We start from the raw sequence: 26,947 nt of genomic DNA, 5'->3' as shown, positions 1-26,947 counted from the left end.
CCCATGACGGGGGGGTCTCCCATGGGGGAAGAGGGGGGGTCCATGGTGGGGGATTCCCATGGCAGGGGGTCCCATGTCGCTGTGCAGTGCCGGAGGAGCTGGCAGCACGCAGCACCTTGGCTGCAGGCATGCCTGCTGCTGGTGCTGGGTGCTGGGTGCTGGTGCTGGGTGCTGTGCCGAGGGCACACGTGGTCCTCAGCTCAGGGGTGACGAGCAGAAGGCAGTGCTCCTGAGGGGCTGTCGGGCAGCCCCCTGGCCAGGGGCACATGCCCCTGGGCCCAGGGCAGGGAAATGGGGGCACCTTGCCCTGGGGAGCTGCTGTCGGGGCTCTGGCGGGTCCCCCCCGGTGCAGGGCAGCACCCTCCTGCCGCAATTTCTGTCCCTGGTCTGTGGCCTTGGCGAGGGAGCGGCCAGAGGTGACGATGGCACGCAGCAAGGTTGTGGCTGAGAGCGATTAAACCAGGGGTTTTTCCTCAAATGGTGCAATGGGGTGGGCGGTGGGTGTGAGGGGCTGTGGGCTGTTTGCTCTGTGGGTGCTGGGTACGTGGTGTGGCACAGGAGGAGCTCGGTACGCTTCGCCTGGGGCGAGGAGCTGTGGGGACAGGGACGGTGCCTGTGGTGCTGTGCAGCCACCCCGGGGGGTCTGGGACAGGTACCAGTCCGCACGGCACGTCAGCCTGGGGGGGTGGAGGCCAGGAAGGTAAAGGGTGGCCCTGGTGACTTGGGTGGTAGCACCCCTAGTCCCTGAAGGGGGTTTCGAGGGGACATGGAGATGTGGCGGAGGAGGAGCAGGGCTCCAGGCCTGCCCTGGCTGCTTCCCAGTGCCTGGCCGCATCCTGCACTGCTCTGCCTGAAACTGGGCACGGGTGTCAGGAGCCACCAGCCCGGCTCTGAGGGATGCGCGGGCAGTGAGGGGGTGTCTGTATGGGCTCTGCCCGCCTGCAGCGCCTGGGGAGAGCGGAGCCTGGGTCCTGCACTGTCCAGGGGTTCCCCATGCGCATCGGTGCGTTGGCCGTGGCTGCAGAAATGCCCTCTGCCATGCTGGAAGAAGGTGCTCAGCCGTCTGTCTCTGTCTTATGCAGCTTTCTGGTTCACTGTGCCGCCACCATGTCTCAGAGCCCCCCTGGCAGCTTTGTGGACGACAAGACCTTTCTCCTGGAGTACCGATGCCACCCTGTGCGGCCGGAGCCCCCCAGCCCGACCTACCTCCCCAGGAGGCCCAGCTCCACCACGGTGCCCGAAGCCACCTCTCCCACCTCGGCCGAGCCCCACCGCATTGTCCTCAGCACGGACAGCCCGGCTGCGCTGAAGGTGGGAACCCAGCAGCTGATCCCCAAAAGCCTGGCTGTCTCCACCAAGACCAAGACCAACCCCTGCCGGCACCAGAGCCTCGGGGTGGCTGGGTCCAGCCGGGAGCCCCTGGGCCCCGACACGAAGCGGGTGTCCGTCCCCAGCCTCTCCCCGGAGGTGGAGGATGATGGTGGAGGGGGGCTGAAGCGCAACCTGAGGAACATGTCCTATCGCGCGGCCATGAAGGGCCTGGGCACGGAGCCGGAGCCGGTGGCCACCATCCCCTCGCTGAAACCCGTGTCGGAGGAGGGCAGCGCCCTGCCTGCCCGCAGCCCCGGCAGGAACAAGGTGGGTTTCTGCAGCCACTGTTGCCCACTTGCTCTGGGGTGGAGATGGAGCCCTGCTTTCCCTGGTGATGTGCTGCTGCTGGGGACCCGCAGAGCCCTTTTCCTGCAGCTCTTGTGGGTTACAGAGCTGCGTGAGCCCGGCGTGGAGCTGGCAGGGCTTGCCAAGCCTGCTGATGTGACTTGTGCCTTGGGAAGCGTGCATGGCCCCGCAGATGCTGTAGGTCCCCAGAGAGCCTGGAAAGAGCTGACATGGCTCTAGGGGGGGGAGACTGGCTGTGCCGGGGCCCCCGCTTGTCGGCAGGCAGCTGCGGGCATGTTTGCAGGGTGGGGCTGGCCGGGTGTGTGGCTCCGAGATGGCGGCTGGTTGTACATAAACATGGGTGAAGCCGGTCTGGGGAAAAGGAGACTCCAGTGCAGGCAAAGTCCAGGTGTGAGGCAGATAGATGTGAAAGGCAGCGGTGTAACTACAGAATGGCTTAGATGGTGACCCCGATAACGCAAGGTGAAAGCTGAGTCACTTTGGTAAGGCAAACAAAAGCTAAGAAAAATTGGGCTGAAAGAACGGGGTGGTATTTGCTGACTGGCTGCGCGGGTACCTTCCCTTCCCTGAAGGTGCTAAACGCTTCCCAGGGCCACAGAAATACAGTAACTGCGGTGTGTTCTCCTCTTCCTCTTGCAGAGAACCTTTGGGCGGAGGCGGGTGCAGAAGCGCGGTGGCTCGTTCAAGGACCGTGAGTGCTGCCTCCCGTCTTACCAAGAGCACCGGCTCTGGCGTCCCCCAGCCTCGCAGGGCACTTCTTGGGGATGTGAATCCCTAGAAGTCCCTTTGCCACGTGTGCTGCCGCTTGTCCCTGGCCTGGGGCCATTGCTCTTGCCTCTGTTTCCCCACCTGCAAGAGGAGCATTGCAGCCCTGCTTTCCCAGGGGCACGGTGATGCTCAGGCTGCGGCCGTGCTCGCTCCCGGCTTGGCTTGCTCTGGGCAGACGGGGGAGAGCTGTGTGCGGTGTGTGGCTGTGGGAAGCTGTCAGGAGCAGGAGCTGCTGGCTGATCGGTGCAAAGTCCAGCCTCAGCAGGGAGGTGCTGGCTCCTGGCCCTGGCGCTCATGGCAGGGCTTTTGGCCGATGGGGTGAGGTGGTGCTGGGAAGGGGAGCCATGGGCTGCAGCTGGGACAGGCTTCACTGACCTCATGCCTTCTCCTCTGCAGAGCCCCGGCTGTATCAGGAAATCCGTGAGAGAGGTCTGAACTCCATCGGCCATGAGTCAGATGAGGATTTGCTGGAGGAACCCATCCCAGAAGAGCCGTCCCGTCCGGATGCCGCTATCGTGGTGCAGAGCTATCGCCCGGCGCAGGTGACCTGGAGCCAGCTCCCAGAGGTAGGGGCAGCAGCCCAGCCCGGAGGGTCCCAAAGGCCACGGTTGCCCTCGCCACAGGCTGCTCCGGTGCTCGAGTTGTGTTGCAGCCCCAGCTGCATGTCTTTTAAAAGCTTGCCGAGCTACCAGACAAGCTGTGAGGGGCTAATTCTGCGGTATTAGTCTTTGCAGTGGGATGTTCTGGGGCTGTCCAGCCCCGGCTGGGACGCGCAGGTTCCTGCCCAGGCTCGTTGGGATGCCGGCTGAGCCGCTGCTTGCGGGAGCTTCACCCACAGACAGGGGAAGGCTTTCCCCGCTGGCCCTCGGGAGGGTGGTCTCCTCCCGTGGAGCAGCATCAGCGAACCGCCGTGGGCTGGCAGCTGCGGTGGGAGCTGCGCTGGTGGGATGCGCGGGGTGGGCGCAGCCGCGGACCGCACTAGAGGGCGTGCAAGGACCGCCGGTGGCCGTGGAGGCGGCTGCGAGCGTAGAATCTTGTGATGGTTTTGGGTTGGAAGGGATCTTAAAGCTCATCTGTCTTTATTTACTTATTTATTTATTAATCCCGGCCTCTCGCCCACAGGTGCTGGAAGCGGGCATCCTGCGAAAGATATCCCCTGAAGAGCGCAAACGGCAGGAGGTGAGAGGAGCCTTAGACATGCCCAGGAGTGCGGCGTAAGCGCCGATAGCAGCAGGGACGCGTGTGGCCATGTCTGAGCCCCCGAGCCCAGGGGTCGGTGCGGAGCAGGGCTCAGCTCCTGCCTATGGGGTTTGTTGTGCTGCTGCTTCCAGCTCTGGGACTGGGTGGTGCTGGGAGGGCTCATCCCCGTGTCCTGGCAGGGAGGCAGGCAACTCTTCTGGATGCTGATGGGAAATAGCCACTGGAAGGAGAAATGTCTTAGTGCTGGGGCTTGTTAATGACCGAGTGTCCTAAACCACGCTGAAGTTATTGGTGTAGGCCAGGCAGTGCCTGAGATGGTAGAGGCAATGCCGTACTGTTGGATCGAAGCTATTTCCAGTGGCTTCGTGCCAACCGAATGTAAATAAGATACAGCAAGTTTTAATTCACTGCCTTGTTTTGTCAGTTTGTGCTGTCACATCTCCAGTGCCCTGCTTTTTTCAGGCAATGTTTGAGATCATCACTTCTGAGTACTCCTACATGCACAGCCTGGGCATCCTGGTGTGCCACTTCATGAGGTCAGAGGAGCTGAAGGAGACCATGACGCAGACGGAGCATCACCACCTCTTCTCCAACATCAGCGACATCCTGACTGTCAGCACGAGGCAAGTGGGGGCTGTCGGCGGGGGGTTGGGACCAGGCAGGTCTGGAGGGGGGGCTCTGACCTCTGTTTGTTTCCCATTGAAAACAACCGTCCCTTGGATAGTTGGTGGTACTGGGACATCCCGCCTAGTGCCTTGTGCCGTGGCACGCTGCCGAGCAGCTCCTTCCTGCTGTTACACGCTCGGCACTCAAATGTCTAGTGGAAATGTCTGTTATCCTGACACCCAGTTTTTTACTGGATTATTACAGTGGTGCTCAGCCCTGTGGCTGCAATGGGGCACCAAAAGCTGGCTGAGTCCCATCCCCCTGCTCTGCTTTGCCTGAAAATTCCTCCTCGGGTGCCCGGCGCTGCCACAGCGGTGGTCCCTCCCTTTGCCTCTGGGCTGGGGAGCCGGGCAGGGGGAGCCGGTAGCTCTGGCGTGGCCGAAAGCGGGGGCCGCTGAGGCTGGGGCATGGGGCAGCCGAGTTGCTGTGGCTGCTCCGAAGTTGCTGTTCCGAAGCGCGGGCTGGGGATTGCTGCGGTGCCAAAACTGCAATGGCACCTTCAAAGAGCCGGCGCAAGCGTGGGCTCTGCTGCCGGGGAGAGGGGAGCGAACACCCCGGGAGCCAGTGCTGGGGGCGTCCGGCGAGCCGTGTCCGTGTGGGAAAGCAGCCGGAGGAGAGCGCAGGCAGGGCTGCAGCAGGCCTGGGAACTGCTGCGGGGGCGGCGAGGGCTTGCGGCTTCCCACAGCTGGGCAGGAGCGGCCCTGATGGGGCAGAAATTAATTTTCCCAGAGAGCTAAAGCGGAGGAGGGATCTTGTGCGGGAACGGAGGAAGCGTGTGCATCTGGGGGCCGGGGAAGCTCTGGAGCTGCGTCCCCCATCTCTGCAGCGGAGCTGCTGGGAGCCACACTGGGGATGTGGCTGTCTCCGCTGCACGGAGCTGACCTGTGCAGAAGGGACCCTCTGGGAAAACGGGAAAAGTTGCAGTGGGAGCGTTGTTAAACATCTGTTCAGTTTGTCCAGCCCTTATGGGTCGTGTAGTGAAGTTACTTGAAATTCTCTCCTTAGCTTCTTTGAAGACTTAGAGAAGCGACACCAGGAAAACGTTCTAATGCCTGACATCAGTGACATAGTGGAAGAACACGCCTCAAACCACTTCAATCCCTACATCAGCTACTGCTCCAATGAAGTCTACCAGCAGAGGACACTTCAGAAGCTGCTGTGAGTACTGCTGAGGGCTTGGACTTGCAAAGAGGTTGCCTGCAAGGGGTCTCCGGGCTGCAGGGGGGCTGGCTGGCTGCACATGGGGCAAATGGGGCCGTGACCTGCACGTGGCTCCCTGTGGCTGTTTCCTTTTCCCTAGGGAAGGCTGTCTGCTTTTTGAGCAGAGGTCAACTTCTAAACCTCAGTGTGTCTGTGCAGGGTGATTAGGACATGATTTGAGTTGTGCTGTAAGAAGGACGAGGATAAGTGGGGGTGATGCTACCATGTACTGAAGTCAGGCAGGTCTTATAATATACATCTATATATATATATATCAAATACATCAATAACACATATGGGGTGTGTTAGGGACTTGTATGGAGGCTGTTCTCCCCATCATACTGGTGGTACAGGTCACGTTTGTGTCCGCTGTTGGCACATCTATGGCATTACCCTTCTGCCAGTGGACTCGACATCTCCACGTGCTTTTCTATCGCCTGCTTAATGGATCAGTCCATTTTCTGCCCCAGCTGTGTGCTCTGAGCGTGGCCACCTGCCACGGAGCACCAGAGGCAGAGCGGTCACTGCACCGCATTTCCCATGCAGGGAAGGCTGCTGGAGAATCTTGATAACTGAAGAAGAGAGTTAACGGTGCTTTCTTGTCCTGTTCCAGAACCACAAACCCCTTATTTAAAGAGACCTTGAAACAAATTGAAAGGAAACCAGAATGTGGAGGCCTGCCAATGATCTCATTTCTCATTCTCCCTATGCAGAGGGTAACACGCCTTCCTCTGCTGTTAGATGTAAGTAAGTCACACTGTGGCGTTGCTTGGCCCCTCTGAAGAGGTGACTGTTTATACCCTTCTTGGTTTGCTGAGCTCAGGACAGCCTTCTGCTTGGCCTTCCATCCCATGGGGAGCTGAGGCTGGGATGCTCGAGCCTGTATTCAGGATTTGGATCCAGAGTGATCTGCTTCTCGTGGGTGTCAGATGCGCAGCTTAAGGCTTTGTGAATAACGCTTCCCATCTCGGCACTGTCCACCTGAGTGACATGTGGTACTTCAGTGCCCCGTGCTGCATCTGGGTACCCAGGGTGTGGTGGCATGAGCGTCCTCTTTGATTAATGGTCAGGTGGCCCAGGAAGGGAAAGCAGGTCTTCACTGAAATCCAGGACTTTGGGACCCAGCAGCTCTAAACAGCAAAGCTGCTGGGTATGGGATTTCTAGTAACTGCTCCCAGTCTGTAACAGGCTGCAGGGGTGAGGGCTGGGGGGGCTGCCCCGTGTGCAGGGTGACGTTGTTGGTCAGGCACGTATCTGATGGGAAAGTCCCAGCAGAAACTGGCTTCACAGCTACCAGCACTGTTAAACCTGGCTCTGACCTGTCCCACTGCCAGGCTGGCGGCTGGGGACAGCTCGAGCACGTGTCGCATCCCGAAATCCCAGGGAAGCAGTTGGTGCGCAGTCTTGCAATATCACTAAAGCGTCTTATCTTGAAATTCTAGACCCTCTGTCAAAAAACAAAAGCAGGCACTGCAGCGTACGGAGCTGCCACCCAAGCGCTGAAAGCCATCAGCAAGGTGAGGCCCGGCTGCCCGCCGTCCACCTTTCTTCCTCCCAGCGCACCGCTCCCTCACCCTGCCCTTCTGGCCTCTTGGTTTTCCTCCCTGCGTCGGTTCACTTGAGACTTCTCTTCTCCAAATAGCTGCTGGGGGTACATGTCTTCTCCCTTGGTCACCTTTTTCACCTGATCTTGGGTTTTTTCCTTTTCTTGACTTCTTTTCTTCTTCCCTATTTGGCCCATCTTTTGTCCTTCCCTCAGTGTCATCTTCTCCATTAGTGCTCTCCTTTCTCAGAACTTCCCTTGAGGTGACAGCGAGCTGCGACACTTGCCATGGTTTTTGGAGATGTAGGCAAGGAGCAGTAAACAAAGCAAAGCGTAGAGGAGTGAAGGAGCAGCAGAAGCAGTAGCAGTCATGAGCCGTGTGCTGCTCCTGCTCCCACGTCTCATCTCCATCTGCTTTCCCACCTGGTGGTCATCCGCACAAGGCAATGCACCATGGAGGTTATGGCCACCAAAGTGGCGGTGGCAGCTCTTCCTTTTGTGTCCCTGAAGATCGGCTCTTGGCAGTGCGCTCCTGCCACTCATGGTCTGTCCTGCTCGCTCATCCAGTGGGGGGACAAAATGCACGTTGCCTTGGCTGGGCCAGCGGGACCACCCTTCCGTGGGCTGGGGGGGCGGCTGGCAGGGGGGTCTCTGCTTGGGACAGGCAGCGCGAGGGGCTGGGGTGCCACGCGGCCGCCCTCTCGGCGGTGCAAAGGGCGCTGCTGCTTCCCCTGCCTGTGGAAGGCTTCTGTCCTCCCCTCCGTCTGTCTGATTGCTCATCCTCCTGTCTAAACCTCCTCTCTTCAGATGATTCTTCCTCTTCCTCTTGCCCCTCGGTGAAGCTCGGTGTTGGTGTGGTTTCACTTTGGTCCTTCTGCAGGCAGAGCAGACGCGCCATCTCTCCCCTGGAGATCCCTGGCAGGGGACCCTCCGGCTGCCTGTCACGGGTGCCGGGACCCGGCTGTTCCCCCTGCCCGGGGACGCAGGGCAGCCTTCGCCGGCAGTACTGGTGCCAGTGCGGGGGATGGATGGGCTCAGCACCCCGTCATTCTCCACTTGTGGTGGTTTTCTCCTTCTAGCTTGTGAAGAACTGCAATGAGGGAGCTCGTGCTATGGAGAGGACAGAGCAGATGTACACCCTGCAGAAACAGCTGGAATTTGGAAAAAAGAAGGTGAGGTCCTGTGGAAGTGGCAGGGGGAGATCTGCTGGGGTGCGCTGTTAGAGTGGCCCAGCCCAGGCGTGTCAGACCTGTCCCGGGAATCCTTCCAGGAAGCCTTGGCCAGCCGCAGCATCGCTGCTGCCAGGAGCAGCACCACCGCTCCGTGCCCGGGGTGACCGTTCTTCCTGCTGTTCTGACTTCAACAGAAGTGTCTGGGCACCTGCCCTGCCAGCTCGGAGGGTTCAGTCCTGGATAATCCGCTGTCCCTCACAACCCTTCACTGTCTCTTCTGCCTTGCCCTGAGCTTTCACCTCCTGCACACGAGTGGTGAGAGCTGGACTCGTCTCTGACGAGAGGAGGTTTTACGTGGGTGGGTCGGCTGGCAGCAATGCCTGCCCTTGCTGTCTTGTTCCAGACAGACCTGGGGCTTCGTCTGTCTGTACGGACTGTCAGATGTGGGCAGCTCACTCAAGGGCAGCAGTAAAGCCTCGACATTGTGCCCCACGGCCGCAGTTGGGGGGGCTGCGTCTCCAGATGGGCTGCAGTGGGGTGCACTGCTGCTCCGCTTGCCCGCCTGCCTCCTGGAAAAGATATCTAAAAGCATGTGATGTGTCCATCCTGACCGAGCCCAGGGGCCGCTGCAAGTTCAAATACAGCTTCTTGGCTTGATTTTGCGTGCCGCTTGTGAGAGGGGTATGAAGTCAGACTTCCCCTGGTTCCGTTTCAGCCTTTCCCGCTGATCTCTGCTTCCCGCTGGCTGCTGAAGCGGGGGGAGCTGCACCTGCTGCTGTCGGAAGAGGTGGGCATCTTCCGCCGAGGCGCCGGCAGGCTCTGCTACCTCTTCTTGTTCAATGACGTCCTGATCATAACCAAGAAGAAGAGGTAAGGCTCAGAGGGGCTTCCTTTCCTGGGAAGACAACTAGGGGGATGAAAATCTCATTGCCCAAGCAGCACGTGGCTTCCTTTCCCTGGAAGACAACTAAGGGGGTGAAAGCCTCAGCTGCCCAAGCAGTGTGTAGCTTAAGAAATTCTTGAGATTTCCCCGTTTTGACCTTTATTGAAGTGTCCCTTGTTAGCCAGAAGGGAAGCGCCCAGCTCCACTGCCCGTGGCCTTGCTTCTGTTTGTGGGTTGCTGGCAAGGTGACAGAGCCATGTCCTGCCCCTGGGCATCAGCTCATGTCCTCACTGTGACGGCTGAACGTCACCTGCCGGGGCTTTGAGCTGGCACTGGGCGGCAGCTGGGTCCTCGCCAGCTGTATCCTCTCTCTGGCTGCGTGCGGCTGAGCTGCCGATCCCGTCTTTGCCACAGTGAGGAGAGCTACACCGTCATGAACTACACCACGCTGGACCAGGTCATGGTGGAGAAGATCGAGACTGCAGACCCACCTTCCCCTCCTCCTGGCAAGAGCGGGAGCGGTGGCACAGCCCGCGGCACAGCCGGTGGGCACCTGCTCCGGGTGGTGATGGAGAAGGACAGCGAGGGCAAGCGGGAGGAGATTGTGCTGTCAGCAGAGACACTGTGAGTGGGCCGGTGGGATTTCACAGGGTGCACATTCTTGTTTGTGGGATAAACTGGTGCCCTGGAAATCCCCCTGAGGCTTCTGCAAAGCGCCCTTTCCCTCCCCACTCCTCCTCCCGGAATGGGGGACCTGCACAGGCTTCTCCCCTTGCTCTGTTTGTTTCTCTCTCTGATTTCCCTTATAATTCCCATATAACGCTTCCACTGTCCAAATTAAGCAAAGCAGCTGGGTGGTGTGTACTGCTTGTGAAGTATCTTTACGTTGAATGCTCTTGATCAAATGCTTGTCCTGCAGGAAATTTCCAAGCTACTGCTGGCAACACGGATGCCGTCTCTAAGGCTTTCTCTGTAATCTGGTCTTTCCCTTTGCCAGGAGTGACCGGGCCCGGTGGATTGCTGCGCTGATGCACAGAGGAAAGGAAAAGCCTGACACCACTCCTAAAGGAGGTACCAGCATCCTGGAGGGCAGGGCTGGCTGTGCGGGGATTAGAGCTTGTGTTTGAGCTGGAGCATTTGCAGGTTTCTACCCTGTTCTTACCTGCTCCTGCCGGAGAAGGAACTGAGGATGTGTGTGGATGGAGAGGGGAGCTCAGGGTACCGCGCCTTGCTCGTTGGGCATTGCCTCCCATTAAGTTATCAGTCACGATAAACCTTAAATACATTTCCTAGGAAGCACAATGAAATTCCAGGAATGCCTCAGGCTGGTGGTAGGCTGGGATTTGGCTTTCCCTCCCCGCGTTCGTGCTTGGAGGGGGCAGCAGGAGAGGCCAAGGGGAACGGAGCAGGACTTGCGGTGGAGCCTGGAGGGGTGGGCAGCCAGGCTGGGCTGGGGAGGGGGGCACCGCCAAACAGGGGTGCTGGTCCTGCCTTTCACTGGGTCCCTGTTGTCCTCTTGCTGTCGTCTGCAGAGCTGAGCCAAGTGGAGATCACCCACGCCTACCTGGCTAAGCAGGCAGACGAGATTTCCCTGCAGCAGGCAGACGTTGTCCTCGTGCTGGGGGGCGAGGATGGTAAGTGCCAGCCACGGCGTGGAAGGCTTACCTTGGGCAGAGCTGTGTGTGGGGAAGCTTCAGTGATCCCACTGAACTGGGATTTTGGCAATTTTTGGAAGCCTCCAGGAAGCCCTAGCTGCTGGTGGGGTCCATGTCGCTGGCTGGCTCTGTGTCCCAGCAGGTCCCCAGAGGCTGATGACGGTGGCACTGCCATGGGCGGCTGCTGCGCTGCTTACCAGTGCCTCCTGTGTGCAGGCTGTGGCTGGCAACCAGCAGCAGAGACCTCAGAAGTGAAATAAGCCCCAGAACAGGCAGTAAATCCACAACCTCCTCCCCTGCAAAGCTTTCCCCGGGTGCCTCCAGCTGGCCCCGCTGTGGGAAGGGGAGCGGTGCAGCCCTCTGCTTCCACCTGCATCCCCAGGAGTCCTGGCCCTTCCTCGTTGTGTGACCAGCTCTGTTCTCCTCCTAGGCTGGTGCTGGGGTGAGAGGCTCAGGGACGGCGAAAGGGGCTGGTTTCCCCAGTCCTGCGCTCGGCAGATCACCAGCCGCACGGCGGTGGAGTGCAACGTCCGCCGGATGGAGCGGCTGCGCGTCGAGACCAATGTGTAGGCTCATGGCCCAGGGAAGGTGCCTCTGCCGTGGCGTGTCAGGGGTCTTCAAACCTCTGCGGACTGAGCCCGTAGCGAGAAGGGAGTGGGAGAGCCTTTATTCTTGAATTTCATTTCCCTTGAGCTGTCACAGGCGGCAGATCTTACCGTTCCGCACTGGCCTTTGTAGTGGCCGTGACAGCAGCTAATTAATGTGAGACCTGGCATTTGAGCGCTCCTGGCCAAAGCTCATATTAATGACCTGGAACAGGCTTCAAGAGGCAGCCAAGGTGCTGGCTGAAGTTGAAAAGGCTGCAGCTGGGTTCTGGGCTCTGTGAAGCGGCTCGTGCCGCCGTCTCTCTCCCTCTCACTGGCTGCATGCCTTGTGGGGTAAGACCCGGCACATGGGGAGTGTATACCTGAATCAAGAATTTTTTAGGAACTTAAGTCTATATGCTAGGCTTATTCCTTCACCCCGTTTTCCCCTCCTGTTTCTTTTTTTTTCTCTCCCCCTCCACAATTATTCTTGGTTTTCGTGCACGCTCTACAGGGCGAGGGTGCCCACCGCCCATCAGTCCCACGCTGAACTGGCAGGTGCTGGGGGCTGGTGCAGTCCAAGCTGTTCTGGAGTCAGCTCTGGGGCCAGGAATGGGATGCTCCGGCCAGTGGGAAGCAATCTGTGAGTCCTGCCAGCCGAGGAAGCCAGGCACACCAAGAGGGAGCAGTGCTGTAGCCCCTGCTGCGCTTCCCATCTCCTGAGATGGCCAGGCAGAAGCAGGGGTTTTGGTCCTCCTGGAGAGGGATGTAGTTGGGGGGGGGGGGGTCAAAGCTCAGCCTTCCCACAGCAGAATGGTCCCCTCTCCTCCCCTTCTCCCTCAGGATTAGCACCAACAAGTCATTAACGAAGAGGGCTGAAGAGGGCTGAGGCAGGGTCGTTAGTCACAGTGGAGCAGTTTGCATCTGGGGTTTTTATGGGTCAAATCTTTAGTGCCGCTGGCAGGAGATGGGTGGGCAGCTCCGCTGGGGGTCTTCGATGCTCAGCCAGTCACACCTCGTGGAGGGGAACCAGCACCTACTATTTCAGGATGAGGCAGCTCCGTGTGCTGCCTGGCTTTGGAGTCACAGGGGCAGCATTGTTGGGATGTGGCTGTTTTGATTAAACTGTCAACAGATTAATTAGATTAACAATAAATTCTTGGAGCCCAGTGAAATCCGCGTTCTCCTCGCCTAAATAGGAACTGCACGCAGTGTCAGCAGCACCGGTGGGTCCCGGTGTTTAACCTGTTAGTGGCAACGGGTGGCCCTGAGCATGCAGCTCCGTGTTGCGGGGACACTGGGGAGCCAGTTTTCCCCACCACGAGCTCGGAAAAGCAAGCGTCCTTCTGCTGGCAGCATCGTTCTGGCCTCCACACCTGCGCTTCTAGGAAAGCATCCTGCAGAATAGCTGACTAAAAATCCACTGTCAGTTGCAACACATTTGAAGTGTAATCGACTGAGACAGACAAGGTTAAGTACGAGATTTGGTGAGGCTTTCTGTTTATTTCTCTTAACTGTGGAAGAATTTAAAAATTTTCATGAGTGCTAAGTTAGAGGAGGCGGGATCCAAAAAGAGACAGTAGCTACATGAAAAGAGGAAACAAACAAACTGTATTAAGAAATATGAACAGGAAAAAAAATGATGATATAAAAAAATACAGGTACAAAGTTGCTGCAGTCCCACGCTTAGACGTACAGTTTACTCCAGGCAGGTACCAGGAGCCACGGAGCTGCAGCTCAGGCTTTCGTGCTGTAACGGGACAGGACCCATCTATCCCCGTGTGTAAGGCCGGGCTACATTTCTGTGCTCTCCTGGAGTGGCATCACTTGCTGGCAAGTAGCATGGCATGCCAGCACGGCGGCATGGCTCTCTGGCACGGTGGCATCAGTTGCCAGCACAGTGGCATGGCTTGCTGGCACGGTGGCATCACTTGCCGGCCCCCCGGCTGCACCTGCCGGCTCCCGGGTCTGTCCCGGCACACTGCTTGCCCTGCGGAGCCGGGCTGCCGGTGCTCAGTGGCCGGGCGCGCGGGGAGGGGCTGCTGGCTTTCGGGTGGGGGCTGCGTTTGCTTTCCAAGCGGCCGAGGAACTACAGAGAAACCTTCGTCTAACGCACCGGTCACGTCAAGGCGAACTAACAAACCTTATGATTGTCTGGAGAATCGGCAGCGCGACTAGAGCAGGGCTGGTCAGGGTCATTTGGCACATGGACAACATCTTCCTACTCCCTGGTTATCAATCATACAACATACAACCTTAATTACACAATTTTGGTCCTTCACTACGTACTTATATTAACATTATTTCTTCACAATAATGATACCTAATGCAAAAAATACTGTTAAGGAAGAAATAAAATAAGAAAAGAATTAGCAAAAAATTACAAGTTATATACAGATTAAAATAAATTCCATCAGGAAAAGAAACAATTCTTTTATTATTTTCAGTTGGCCCCCGTGGGAATAATTTAAAGGCCAAGCGCCTGGGCAGGGCTGTGCTGCGGCAGCAGCAGAGGCAGATGTGCGGGGACGGGGCCGTCCCAGCCCCTCGCAGAGCCTGGCTTCTCTCGACATTGGCAGCTCTCGGGCCGACCTACCCAAGAGCTTTGTGCAAACAGATGACGGGGCCTGGCTGGGGCAGGCGGCAGGTCCGGGAGCCCGGTGCCCTTGCTGGGGTGACACGGTCCCCGCTGCCGCAGGTGGCAGCCTCCTGGCTGCTCCTCCCGCCTCCATCCCCTTCCCAGCTCCTCGCTGCAACTGGAACGGAAAAACAGCGCAGGGTGCAGGCTTGGGGCGAGAACACTTCAACTGGGATTTGCATTTACCGGACCATGCAAGAGCTTTGTGTCTATCCACACGCTGTCTTTGATTACTACACTTAATTAAGGCTTACTTTACAAACGACACGGGCAGCTCAAGTGGGCTTTTCCCGGTGTGAAAAACAGGCTCCTGCCCCCCTGCAAAGCTTGTCAAGAGCCCCCCGCGCTGCCAGCAAGGCAGGCATTGCCTGGTGCTGGAAATGCCAGCTGGGGGGCTCGTAACCGGAGCTGGCAGAGGGGGTCGGGCTGTGGGCACTGGCTCTGCAGAGGTGGTGGGGTCAGTGCCAGAGCCCAGCGCCTTCCCCCACGGCACGTGATAATTTACAATAAAATTACATTGCAAATTCAAATTTTTAAAAAAATAACAATTCATGCGGGCTGATGCTTCTTACAGGAGTGCCGGACACATTCAGCCATCAGTCCTGACAACACTAGTCCCGTACTTTTGCATAAATACCTATTTCAGACCGTAACTTCAGCCCCCGCCAGCCCAGCCCCCAAAAGATGAAGGCCAGCAATTTGCCGTGAGCCACCAAAGTCCGCTGACCAGAAGCAAAAGCTTCTCAACTGTTCCTTCTGGTGCCTGGCCAAGGGTGTGCGCCCGTGCTGGCATGTGTGCCCCCGCAGTGTGCCCGGAGGCCAGCCCCTGCTGTCACAGTGAACTGGTTATACTGGGCACTTCAGCCTCACTCAGCAACTCCAAGAGCAGCAGCTTAGGCTGTCAAGAAATGATAACCTCTCCCATGGCTTGTAAACAAGTTCATTAAATAGGATGTTGGCTTCTTCAGGTGGCTGCTTGGTCACACTGAGGGAGCGCTGGCGGCAGCTGCAGGACCTAGTGCCCGTCCATCGCGAGCCCCCCCTGGGGCGGGGGTGAGCCAGTGGGTGCTGGGGGCTGCACAGCTGGAAGGGAAGCCGGGACAAGTCAGTCCTCGTGGTCTGTGCCGTGGTGGTCACAGCCAGCCTATGGCTCTGGAGGGGAGATGCTCCAGGGCTGACCCTCCTGCCTGCTGCCCTGCCTGGGGGCTGCACCCCCTGCCCTGCTCCCTCCCCGCCGGGAAGGCAGGACCTGGGAGCGCTGGCCCCGCTCTGCTGCTGCACATTGGAGCAGCATTTTTAGGTTGCTGCCTGCAGCTGGGGTGTGCAACAGGCCACTTGTCAGGGTCTGTTACTGACCTGGGACTGAGGAGGGGTGCTCGGCCAGTGGCAGGTGAAGGGTACCACTTGCAAAGCAAGCCAGACCATCCCGCCACCCATCCCCGCAGCAATGCTCTGAGCCAACAAATTCAATCAGGGTTTGGGCAGAAATAAGGTGGGGGGAGGGAGGGTGTTCCACTGTGGTCAGCCCATGGGCTCATTTTGTTTTGGTGTGCCCAGAAAAGAGTGGGCTTTACCCGCACAGAAGGGTCCTGGCATTACCACCGGCACAGTTGGGGTTTAGGCTACTCAACAGCTTTATTTCCACGGCACTGTCAGCACACAGCCTGCATCTTCATAAAACCTCCCTCATGGCTGGGGTGACAGTGAACAAATCATACCAAATGAGGGCCTTGGGAAGAGGTAGGTGCTACACCACATAACTTGTTTTAGTTGATAGTGCCACTGCCAAAACCAGCCCACCAGGGCATGCACCACAGCCCACGCACGCGTACCGCAGCATCCTCCACAGCAGCTGCTTTTGCATTTGGATCCCCCCACCGTGCGCCTTCAGCGGTACTCACTGCGCCTATACATTACCTTCCCGACACGTCGGCCCCATGTACCCGTTCAGACAGAGGCACTGGCCGTTCTGAGCGTTGCAGTAGGAGCTGCTGGGGGCACACTGGCACATCAGGCTGCAGTCGGGGCCATACCTGGTTGGCCGGCAGTCTAGTGAGGGGGCAGAGAGGCACTCAGACCGCTGCTGGCAGCTTCTGCGGCTGAGCAAAAATGCTCAGACAGTTCCCGCTGTGCAACAGCCAGAGCCTGCAGTGGCGGCCGAGGGCACAAGGCGGGGAGCTCTGCCTGCCCCTGCCCCAGCCTGCTCTTCAGCCCTGGTGATACAGGACATCAGAGCATTCCCAGGCCAACAAGGTGGCCCTTCTGCATTTGCCCCTCATCCTTTTGAGTCTGGCGATCTAAATACAAAGGCACTGGAGGCTGGGGGAGGATTTGCATTCAGATCTGACTACAAAGTGAGGTTGGAGAGGTGACTACCACTGTTCAGATGCCCTCTTACTCTTTGAGGGGACGCACACAAAAAAGAAAGTCCCCTTCCACACGAATTCAGCTCCAACAAGAGGGGTTTTGCATCCACGTTATGACTGGGCTCCTAGCTTACTGTCAGTGCCCCTCTTGTCCGCTCCCCTTTCTCACTGCCCCAGGCTGTGGCTTGACTCACCCGAGCTGCACTTGGGGCCAGTTTTCCCTGGGGGACACAGGCAGCGCCCCGTGGCCGGGTCGCAGGGCGCATCACCGACACAGTCGCAGAGTTGCTGGCATCCCTGGCCGTACGTTCCCTCCTTGCAGGCTGTTTTGAGAGGTGAGATACGGCACACGCGCTATGAGATCTCACCTTGGGAGCCAACTTGTTTCTCGGGAAGCCAGAGGAGGATGGGGTACCTGACTGACAGCGCTCGCCGCCGAACCCAGCAGGACACTGACAGCGACCGGTGGCTGGGTCACAGGCTGCTCCGTGCTCGCAGTCGCAGCGCTCCCGGCAGCCAGCTCCGTGGAAACCCGGAGGACAACCTGGGACGGAGCCAGGTGGAGAGCTCATTAAAGCACGGCTGGGTGGAACTCAGGCTCTGCTGTAGGCAGCCTCTGCAGCAAAGCCTCCATCAGCCCACCAGAGAGAAGCAGCGAGCTTTTTCTCCAAGTGCCCAGACGCCTGCGGTTGTTCAGTGGCCGGGGACCAAGCCGCAGCGATGCTCAGATGCAGAGCACAGCATTTCAGCCCCGAAGGGTTTGCTCAGCACCCCCACACCAAGCTGCGCAGTGGTGACCTGCACACCCAGCTGCCTTGAAACAGCACCTCTGTATCCAACAATCTCACGGAGAGAACAGAAACTACCTTCTTGCAACTACTTCTGCCGCCCGGGACGGGTTCGCTGTGAACACCAGTAAGAGTGAGCCCACCGGCGCATGCCACCACATGTGCAACTGCAGCAGGTCACACCTTTGTCCCATGGTCCTGCCCTCCAGACCAGCTTTAGAAAACAACCGCCCCTCGCAAAGCCAAAGGTTCTTCCATGGGCACAACTCACTGTGCTCGCACAGGGGCCCGTAGCGGCCGGCGGGGCAGCGGCAGGCTCCCGTCAGGGAGTCGCAGGTGGCGTTGTGCAGGCAGGCGCAGCGCAGCTGGCAGTTGGCACCGTACCTTCCCGGCGGGCATCCTGCGGGGGAGATGCAGCAGCAGAGCTGCTCAGCGGGCAGCGAGCCGGCCCCGGCCCCGCTCCTGCGCCTCAGGTCAGGCCAACAGGCACAGGCAGGGATAACAGAAACTGGACCCGGTATGAAACAGACTGAGCGAGCCCTGCAGTTACTGGGCTGGTGAAGGACAATGCACTCAAGTCAGGTTTACCTAATTCACAGGATTTCCCCGTCCACCCAAGCGCACACAAACAGGAGCCGTTGGCTGCATCACACAGCCCCCCGTTGCGGCAGGAGCAGGTCTGCTGGCAGCCCACCCCGTACCGGTGCTTCTCACAGCCTGCAGGACAAGAGGCAGTGGCAGTGGGCACACAGAGCATGGCGCAATTCGGGCAGGAATGCCCAAGCACAGGCAGAGGTCTTTGGGCAAGAAAACAGGTTCCTGCTCAGGACCTTTTCCAACCCACTGCCTGAAATGCCTGCTTGCCCCAGTGCATGACCCTGCAGCTGGTATTTACCTTGCTCACAGGCGGGACCAGCTCTCCCTGGTGGGCAAACACAGTCTCCGGTGACCGGGTGACAGGTAGCACCTTCCCCGCAGGAGCACACCCCAGCACAGTCCTGGCCATAGCGACCAGCAGGGCACCCTGGCGGGAGGAAAACCTTGAGCAGCCCTGGTCATGCCAAAGCACAGCTGGCTACGTTTGAAGCCCCAGAAAGGAAAGGCTTCTCAGCGGGGAGGCAGAGGAGTCTGCAGCCCTGTCACTAGTGCACAGGGTGGCTGGCAGGCCAGGGGAAGAGCTGTTAGGTTTCCTTCTGCCGGAGCAGCAAAGCATTTTTAGCAGGGAGACAGCAATACAGTGATGGCATGATGCAAAGGCTCATGTCTCAGGCCTTTCGTAGGGGAGAAATCATTTTGGCATAAAACAAAAGGAGCAAGAAAATATTTCCGTGGTTAAGACTGACAGCAAAGGACATCAGCTGCAACTGCATTCCCGCAGCGAGGGTGGCACTACATACGCCAGCCTCCGTGCTGAAGCAGGGAGGGCACTGCTGACAGTGCAGGTTGCAAAGTGAGAGCAGGAGCTTTTTCCTGCTGATGGGCCGATGCAAGAGGCAGCCACTGGGACGCTTCTCATCTCCCACAGGGTCAGCAACCTGGCTATGTGCAGGGTTTGCATCTGCCACCATCGACCTTCTGCTGAGGAAACTCCTGCCAGCTCATGTCCCCTCTGGCTGACCCAGGCACTCACCAGTACCGCAGTCAGCACCGACGTAGCCAGCCGGGCAGTGGCACATCCCCGTGGTAATGTCACACAGGCCCCCGTTCTTGCACTTGCATGGCCTTTCGCAGTTATGGCCGTACCAGCCAGGAGAGCACTCTGCAGAAAAAGAAAAGAAACAATGGCCTCAGTCCCTAAAAAGATGAGAAAGCAGTCCAAACACCCTGGAAAACCCCACCACATGGATTCGCACAGCCATTTCATCAGACAGCTCTTGCTGGAAGCAGGTTCATGCCTGGCTGGTACAGTCAATGGGTTTCTGATCCACTTTGTAGCACAGAGCTGCTCCAAAGCACTGAACGGGTCAACCAGAAATGCGTCAAGGGCACACGACTCGCATGCATCCCTTCCATGACCTGATTGTGCCAGATGTGCCCCAAACATCACAGCCAACACTAGCTCCATGCTCAGGTGCCTCTGCCCTCCCGGCAGCACACGCCGGCACCCAGGAATGCGACAGCTGGTCTTTAGCAGGAGCCAAAGACAACCCCACAAAGCATTTCTAAGTAGCCTCATGGCAAAGAAGCAACACCACCAGACAGTTTTGGACTGTTCAGAACCCCTCTGCTGAATAGGCGGTAAATATCCCACAATTTAAAAGGAAAACAGCAAAAAAATCCAGCCTGAGCAGAGATGAGAATGATGTTTTGTTTAGTTGAACTCCTACTTGCAAATCACTCAGCAAGAGACACTGCAGAGGTCAGAGCCTCTCGTCTGTGCGCAGGGCTGGGCTTGGACAAGGGAGCAAGAAAACGCTTGCCTGGACAGATTCAGCTCCCGAGCTGTGAGAGCTGGGCAGTGGTAAGAACAGAATGAGAGCAGACCTCAGCCGTGCTGCTGAGGACAAAGGCAACATGGCAAGACACCAGGGAAGACAACCCGTCCAAACCTGTGCTTCAAAGCCACTCCAGCAAGCTGGCTGCTCCCCAAGCTGAGGCTTCTCCGGCGGTCAGCCCAGCACCGTCCCCTGCATCGGGGGTGATGGCTCGGCACTGGCGCCACCAGTGCTCCCAGCACCGGCACTGTGCTTCCAGGACGAAGCGCAGCAAACTGCAAAGGTCTGCGAAGCGGTGGAGGAATGGAGCATGGACTCACCCAGCTGGCAGGCAGGACCGTGGAAGCCAGCGGGGCAGACGCACGCCCCGGTGACTGGGTGGCACTCCTGGGTGGCTCCGGCACACTGGCAGATCTGACCACAGCCCTCACCGAAGGTCCCTGGCCGGCAGGCTGTCAGGAGAGAGGGCACCAAGGTGATCTGCTTAGCGGGAGTTATCCCACCCCTCTGTGCCAGATTTCTTTTCCCTTTTTTATTTTAAGCCAGGATTTAGGAAGTTGCTTTTATGACAGCGAAAGTTCTCTCTGCTACTCAAAACGCAAAGGGACCCACACGCAAATGGTTCCTTGACTCCGAAGACCTGGCTTGAAAGGAAAACCGAGTACTTAAAGGCATTAGATGCCTTTTACAGTGCTGGCCCTACCGACCCTCGTACTCCTGCAAGCTTCCATCCACACACAGGCATCTCAAACACAGCCCATCCTCTGGGTCAGGAATGTGCTCACATGCCTATGTCTCTTCCAGACTTGCTCATACCCACAGGAGCTCATTTTAATACTGATTTATTGCTAATCCTCTGGATAAATACATAGCTCTGATTTCCCACTTGGCTCCCTGTGCTTTGCTAACATTTTGTGGGCATGCACCCAGCTGCCAAAATGTGAGTTGCTCCTTGGCACAGCTTGCTGTTGGTTTTTTTTTTTCTTGTTGTCTTCCCCCCCCCACCCCCACCCCCCGCCCCCTATTTTATGTAGCAACTGCTTGACCCGTCATGTCCCAGAGCCTGTCAGCAGAACTGTAAGAGGATCGCTGCCTCCTCCGTACATTTTTCACATCCAGAGCCCGTGAAGCCCGGCGGGCAGCCGCAGCGGCCAGTGATGTGATCGCACGGCACTCCCAGGGGACAGGCACAGCGACTGGCACAGTTCTTCCCGAACGAACCCGGCAGGCAGGCTGTGGGAAAAAAAAAAACCCAGAGATGTGAGTCTCCTGACGGGCTTTCAAGTTAGTGTCAATGCTCGAAAGGTATCAGAGCCCAAGAACCAGCTCCTGCCCTCAGCACCTGGCTAGACAGCATTTTTTGCAGCAACCCAAAAGCCTCTTTCAGGCCAGGCTCTCAGATCCTCAAAACGCGTTGCCACAACTTGTAACTCTTATTAAAAACGTATTTTCTCTCCTTCCCAGACTCCAGAAGGAGCCTCAGTTTGTCCTGAGCCACAGCTGAAGGGATGCCGTGCTGCTGTGGGGATGCTGGCTCCGAAGGGATGCCGAGGGGGTGCTGGCTCCGAAGGGATGCTGATGGGGTGCTGGCTCACCTTTCTCACAGCGCCGGCCCCTCCACCCCCGGGGGCAATCACAGGCACCAGTAACGTGATGGCATGACACGTTGTCCCCGCAGTCGCAGTGCTCTTCGCAGCGTGCCCCGAACAGCCCCTCTGGACAAGCTTCAGAGATGCAAACATGGGAGAGACAAGTTACACAAAAAAGGTGACGTGGGTCTTCTTTCACTGCAGTTTCTGTAGGCACACACTTCACACTTTCTGTCCCTTTCATGCCAGTGCTGTGACAAGGCTGGTGACATCGGCCAGCCTGCAACGGCATTATTGCTCCGGGAAGTGGCATGGCCAGAGCCAACAGACGGTCTCGCCTTTGGTTTGGCAGCGATGGGCAGTGCGGGGAGGACGGTGGTCCCACCCTCACCCCATGGCACGTATGGTGCAGGAAATCAGTGCCCAGCCCTGAACGCGTGCCCGCGGCTGCTGGCATGCAGGAGCACGACTGCCTCGGCAGCAGCACCGGTCACATCTGCAGAGGGTACGCGAGCAGGAGGCACCACTGGAGGTCACCTCATTCGATGTGAAAGTCTCTGTTTAGCTGCACCACATGGCTTTGCAAGTGTTATTCCTGGCACTGTTTAATGACAGCTGGGTGCCAGAACAGTATATTTTAATCACGGCAGCAATCGTTTAGTTTTGCTGCTTCTCCCGTTGTCAGAGGCACCTGGTTTCTAAAGCAGCTGCAAAACAGAATGTGTGCAGCACCAGAATTATGCAGAAGTCGGCAACTGCAGGTGCAAAATCTATGAATCTAATTTTCACTTCTGCCTCATGAATGAATGAAAAAAAAAAAAAAAAAAAAAAGGCAGTCAGTCCCTGTACAACTGTCCAAACAGGTTACTTGTCCACACAAGGGCCAAGTTTGTACATGCAGCTGTGGTGAGAGCGCGGCTGCACCGCGCACACAGCGAGGCGGATATTTGCACATACACGCAGTTTGAAATACAGCTCTGTGGGAAGCCAAGGAGGGGAGCCTAGATTATTTTTTTTTTTTTTTAAATCATATAATTTCTGCATTTGCGGGTGAGATTTTTAGTTCATTTATATTGCAATTATAAAAGTGGCCCTGCAGGTGAGCTCAGTGCAAGCAACTGTGGGTAGGGTGAGGCAGGAAAAGTCCCCGGGGTGTGATGGCCAGGACCACAGGGGCACCTGGAAGCCAAAACTTCCAAACACCCGTCTTCTATAACCTCCACCCTGGCAGAGGGACCTGGCTGCTGGGGGTTCCAGGTGCAGGGTTTTGGAAGCGCGTGCTGTGATGCTGGGAGGGGATGACGTGCCCGAGGATGCAGCACAATGCAGCTACTCGCCCTTGGCCGGTGAGGTGAGCTGGTAGCTCGACTCTGTGGCTGCCAGCCACGCTGCTGGCAGCCTGTGAAGGGGGACATCCCCAGCAGGAAACCTGAGAGCACTTCGATGCGGCCAAGGGCAGCCACAGCAGCAGCTAACTGAAGCCAACAAGTAACGGCATTGGACTCGGTCGCGCCTTTTGCACCACAATATAAGGAATATGCCAGGCTGAGGTGTCATGACCCCTGAAAGGGAAGAACCTTGTGGATCTCTTCTTGGCGTGCTGATACTCAAAGTCCCTGTTGCTGCTCTTTAGTAAGGCCAACAGGCTTTTCAACACTTCCTCATAGCACAGGGATTGCCAGGGTATGTGTTACAGTTAAAGATAAGGCGAACACAGGAGCCGGCTGAATGACAGATGTAATTATTTGCTGGGGCTTAGGACCGAAGCCAGGCATTTATGGCCACCATAATACAGGGAAGTGCAGAAGAAAGAATGGAAAGGCGATGATCTTTTGTTGCTATTAAAATAAACAGGCCACAGGAAGACCTTCACTCAGTATTTTGGTTTCACTGTGCAGGTAGTGGGGGGGGGATTGCGGTCCTGCCTTACATCCCTGCTTGGAGCCTGCAGCTCTGCAAGGATGCCATGGGGCCTGTGCCTTTGGGGACGCCATCCCTCTCCCACTGGCATGACCACAGGCTGCTGTGTGGCCTCTGTGTGCCTCATCGCTTTTAGGACAGCCCTCAAAGGAAAGCCGAAAGCTCAGTGGTGGGCAAAACCAGAGCACCCACCAGAATCATGGCACCCACAAGCTCCCTCTGCATGCTGAAACCCAAATTTTATGTCCTTGCTTAAACCGCCCCCCCGGTCCCCAGAACCCCTTCGTGCAGCACTGATGTACCATCAGCATGCGGTACCCATGGCCAGGACCCCGCCTTGTGCCCCCACTTACGGCTCTCACACTTCTTGCCCGTCCAGCCAGGCTGGCAGGTGCAGTGGCCCTCCTGGCGGTCGCAGAGCCCTCCGTGATGGCACTCGCAGCGCTGCCGGCAGTCCGCCCCGTGCTGCCCCTGCGCGCACTCTGGGAGGAGGCACACGGTGAAAGGATGCCCTGACACCCAGCTCCCCGCGCATGCACGGGGAAGGACCCCACTCTGACACCCACCTCCCCTGACACGCACGGGGAAGGACCCCCACCCCCCTCACTCATGAGCTCACACCACCCGCACCAAGCACGTCACTCCCCGGTGGAAGACAAATCCAAAATGGGACCCGTTTGTGGCAAAGCCCATTCTGTGGCACTGCTGACGCACCGTTACTCACCCAGCTCGCAGGCCAGCCCTGTCCACCCCTCGGGGCAGGCACAGAGCCCTGTGGCAGGGTCACACGTGCCACCGTTTTGGCAGAGGCACCGCTGGCGGCAGCTCCTCCCGTAGAAACCCACCAGGCACACTGAGGGAAAACCAGGCCAAACACCCCAGTCAGAAACCAGCTCCGAAGGCAAGCATCATGCCTCTGGCCACCTGCCAGGGCAATAGGTGGACAGCCCGATATAAAACGAAGCCCTTATTTCTTGCGATGAGAGGCAGGGAGAGGAGCCAGCAACACCCTGAGGCTGCCGAGCTGCCTGCATAAAGACATTTGGTATTTTAACCTGCTCAGGTAAGAGTCAGGGATGACACACGGGACCGGGTGCTTTTAGAGCCTCTTAGCTCTGGTGGTGGCAAATATGCAAAATAAAGGTTGGGAGAGTTCAGCAGCCAGGAGAGATGCTCCATTGGTAGCCAAAGCCTTTGGTCCTGAGCTGCAGAGCACCCTCCTCTCTGAGACCCAGACAGTGCCAGTGCTTGGCAGAGAAAAAAAGCCATTTAAGCACATGAATAATTGTTCTGTGCAGAGTTTCACTGAGCTGTGCCTAAAGGCATCACTGACTTGGTGTCAGAACGCTCAGTGCAGCGGATGAACAAGATGTTCCTCTTATGTGCTGCTACAAAACTGCAAGTCCACGCAATTTCTGGTGCTCTCAGAGAAGGCAAATTCGGCTTCTCTCTTTGTGAATGAATCAGGAAGCACCACACAGCTAATTACCATCTTGGTTACAATCTGGCCTTGCTATCATACTGTCTCGGCTTTTGGTAGTCACTACTCATCGAAAACTCTGACCCACCTAGAGAAATGCCGTTTTTAGCACACACTGGCCGAGTAAGCCGGCAGTCTGAGTTAGGAAGCAGCCATAAGGTGCGTTACCTTGCTGGCACGTGGGTCCCGTCCACCCGGCTGCGCACAGGCACCGGCCGCTGACGTGGTTGCAGGTAGCGTTATTGAAGCAGTTGCACGTCTGGCTGCAGTTCTCGCCATACCTGTTCTCCTGGCACACTTCGGGGGAGCAGAAGCAGGCAAAACTGTTAGGTAGCAGGTATGAATTACACCAGCCAGACTCCTACTAACCATCCCAAATGCACTCATCCGGGAGAGGAACCCACACCGGTGCGTGGCTGCCGTGGATGGCTGCCTAAGCTGGTTTTTACGGTGCTACGGGGAAACTACAGCTGTATGCTACAGATGGCTGCCAGCCAAACGTGGACACTTGTTATCGTCAGCGTTACTTCATTTTATCTATTTGGAAAGCGTTTTGCTGGATGCCCAAGCCCTCATCACATTCAGCAACAACGTGCTCAGCCAGAGTCCCCTGCAAGTCCCTCTCCAAACCCAAAAGCTGCCCTGCCACAGAGAATTAACTTCCACCCAGAGAAGCACGCACATGGGGAGCAGACCCCTAAACCTCTGGTCTCTCTGCTCCAGCAGCACAAAAGACAGTGAAAGCTCTGGCTGGAGGGCTGCTCCTGCCTCCCCCCGTCCCGTCCCCCGCCACAGCAGGGGGGGCCAGGCTGTGGGGCACCTACCCTGGCCGCAGCGGGGGCCGGTCCAGCCTGGGGGACAGCGGCACTGGCCCGTTGCAGGGTCACAGTGGGCACCATTCAGGCAGTCGCAGGCTTGCCGGCACTCCAGCCCATAAAATCCATCAGGACAGGCTGTGGAAAACAAAGGAGAAATCCCCACAAAATGCCTGTACGGGGAACTGGAAATCCCCCAGCAGAGAAGGGATGCCCCTTGGTAGCCTTTTGGCTGTGCCTGCATGACAGCCACCTGTTAACAGCTCTCCCTGCAGCAAGCAGGGCAGGAGAAGATGGGATGCATGTCCGTTATGGATGGTCAAGGTAGAGGACGAAGCTGTGGTGGATCAGAGGAGCAACGGCATCACGTTTCTGACCACCAAGAGCCCAAGCAGGCTGGTGGGGGGAGCCAGAGCCCTGCACCCAGGGACCCCTTTGAGAGGCTGCTCCAAGACCCTGTGTGCAACGCGTGTATGCACATGGGTGGCCAAGGCAGCTGGGCATTTACTTCTACATTTTGTTAGTTGGGGGGGGTGGGGGGGTTGGGTTGGTTTGTTTTTGGTGGTTTTTTTCCCCTAAACCTTCTTCCTTCAGAATTAGAACCAGAGACTTAGCAGCTTGCGGACACGCGGTTTTCCCCATCACCATCCCGAGGGATTCTTTTTGCTGTAACAGCATAGCAAAGTCAGACAAGCAGTACAGACCCTGCCAGCAAGGAGCCCGCGGTCTGTGGGAGCTGCTGCCACTGCCTCCTCCCCGGGCACAGGGACTTACCGTGCTCACAGAAGGTTCCTCGCCAGCCTGGGCTGCAAGTACAGGCGCCGCTGACGTGGTCACAGGCAGCCCCATTGTCACACTGACACCGGTGCCGACAGCTCAGCCCAAACCATCCCTCCGGGCACTCTAGCAAGCAGAAGCAAATGAGACTGAGAAGCCTGTCCTTCCCTGGTGTCGCTGGGAAGCTGTGCTAAGGCAGGAGCTCGGGCTTTGCATGGAATAACAGTATCTGGCAGCTGCTTTTTTTATAGCAGCCAGAGAGCTCTACCCTACCCCTTACAGATGTACACCCACGTCACCCAGCCACCCTCAGGGTGGGACTGGACTGGCAGCATCACTGACAGGGCACGGGGACCGAGCTTCTGTGGCCAAACCAAGAAGCACCGTGGGAGAAATCTGCACCACGGCTTCCTCTGCTGCCTTTCCAGGGAGAAGGCAGAAGCCTCCCGGCCCGCCTCTCCAACGCCTTTCCCCTGGCAAACACATCTGTACGGCCTGGCTGGGTTTCAAGGCAGCAGGGCGGCCGGCTGGCAGCACTCACTCTTCTCGCAGCGGTTGCCCGTGTAGCCAGCTTCACAGATGCACTGCCCCGTCTCCGCGCTGCAGCTCCCGTCGCCGTTGCTGCAGTTGCAGGTGTGAGTGCAGTCGGGGCCCCAGCGACCCGTATTGCAGGCTGAAACACAGGAGGGAACCAACCCTTAGCAGCGAGCGTGCCACTGGCTCAGCTTGTCGTTGGCACAGCACTGCCTCCTCCTCGGGGTGTTGTTCCCATTGATCACAACTGCTCGCTT

The 26,947-nt window shown here is 57.7% G+C and overlaps 2 protein-coding genes across 4 annotated transcripts in view; one reads left to right on the top strand and one right to left on the bottom strand.

Annotated features, from left to right (window-relative positions):
- The first annotated feature begins 555 nt into the window (after window positions 1–555).
- On the top strand, window positions 556–12,523 carry ARHGEF16 (Rho guanine nucleotide exchange factor 16). Its single transcript, XM_056332297.1, has 14 exons — window positions 556–1,638; window positions 2,317–2,368; window positions 2,842–3,011; window positions 3,568–3,624; window positions 4,108–4,268; window positions 5,317–5,469; window positions 6,125–6,254; window positions 6,954–7,028; window positions 8,134–8,226; window positions 8,942–9,096; window positions 9,524–9,733; window positions 10,107–10,180; window positions 10,642–10,743; window positions 11,195–12,523. The coding sequence occupies exons 1-14, from the start codon at window positions 925–927 to the stop codon at window positions 11,332–11,334; spliced, it is 2,286 nt and encodes a 761-aa protein (XP_056188272.1). The 5' UTR covers window positions 556–924; the 3' UTR covers window positions 11,335–12,523.
- Window positions 12,524–12,827: 304 nt separating this feature from the next.
- Window positions 12,828–26,947, bottom strand: part of MEGF6 (multiple EGF like domains 6) — a 107,225-nt gene continuing 93,105 nt past the window's right edge. For all 3 annotated transcript variants that reach the window (XM_056332289.1, XM_056332290.1, XM_056332292.1), the window contains 17 exons: window positions 26,698–26,829; window positions 26,154–26,282; window positions 25,389–25,517; window positions 24,733–24,861; window positions 23,809–23,937; window positions 23,438–23,566; window positions 21,171–21,299; window positions 20,680–20,808; window positions 19,896–20,027; window positions 18,771–18,899; window positions 18,036–18,164; window positions 17,729–17,857; window positions 17,412–17,540; window positions 16,768–16,896; window positions 16,547–16,675; window positions 15,904–16,035; window positions 12,828–15,069 (listed from right to left, as the gene is read on the bottom strand). In XM_056332289.1, coding sequence (XP_056188264.1) covers window positions 15,002–15,069; window positions 15,904–16,035; window positions 16,547–16,675; window positions 16,768–16,896; window positions 17,412–17,540; window positions 17,729–17,857; window positions 18,036–18,164; window positions 18,771–18,899; window positions 19,896–20,027; window positions 20,680–20,808; window positions 21,171–21,299; window positions 23,438–23,566; window positions 23,809–23,937; window positions 24,733–24,861; window positions 25,389–25,517; window positions 26,154–26,282; window positions 26,698–26,829 — 2,141 coding nt within the window. In that variant the 3' untranslated portion in view covers window positions 12,828–15,001. The remainder of the gene's footprint in view (window positions 15,070–15,903; window positions 16,036–16,546; window positions 16,676–16,767; window positions 16,897–17,411; window positions 17,541–17,728; window positions 17,858–18,035; window positions 18,165–18,770; window positions 18,900–19,895; window positions 20,028–20,679; window positions 20,809–21,170; window positions 21,300–23,437; window positions 23,567–23,808; window positions 23,938–24,732; window positions 24,862–25,388; window positions 25,518–26,153; window positions 26,283–26,697; window positions 26,830–26,947) is intronic.

The sequence above is a fragment of the Falco biarmicus genome, chromosome 3 (assembly GCF_023638135.1).
Source record: "Falco biarmicus isolate bFalBia1 chromosome 3, bFalBia1.pri, whole genome shotgun sequence".
Lineage (NCBI taxonomy): Eukaryota > Metazoa > Chordata > Aves > Falconiformes > Falconidae > Falco > Falco biarmicus.
The sequence above is the reverse complement of the archived record's forward strand: the minus strand, read 5'-3'. Positions and strand labels throughout refer to the sequence as shown.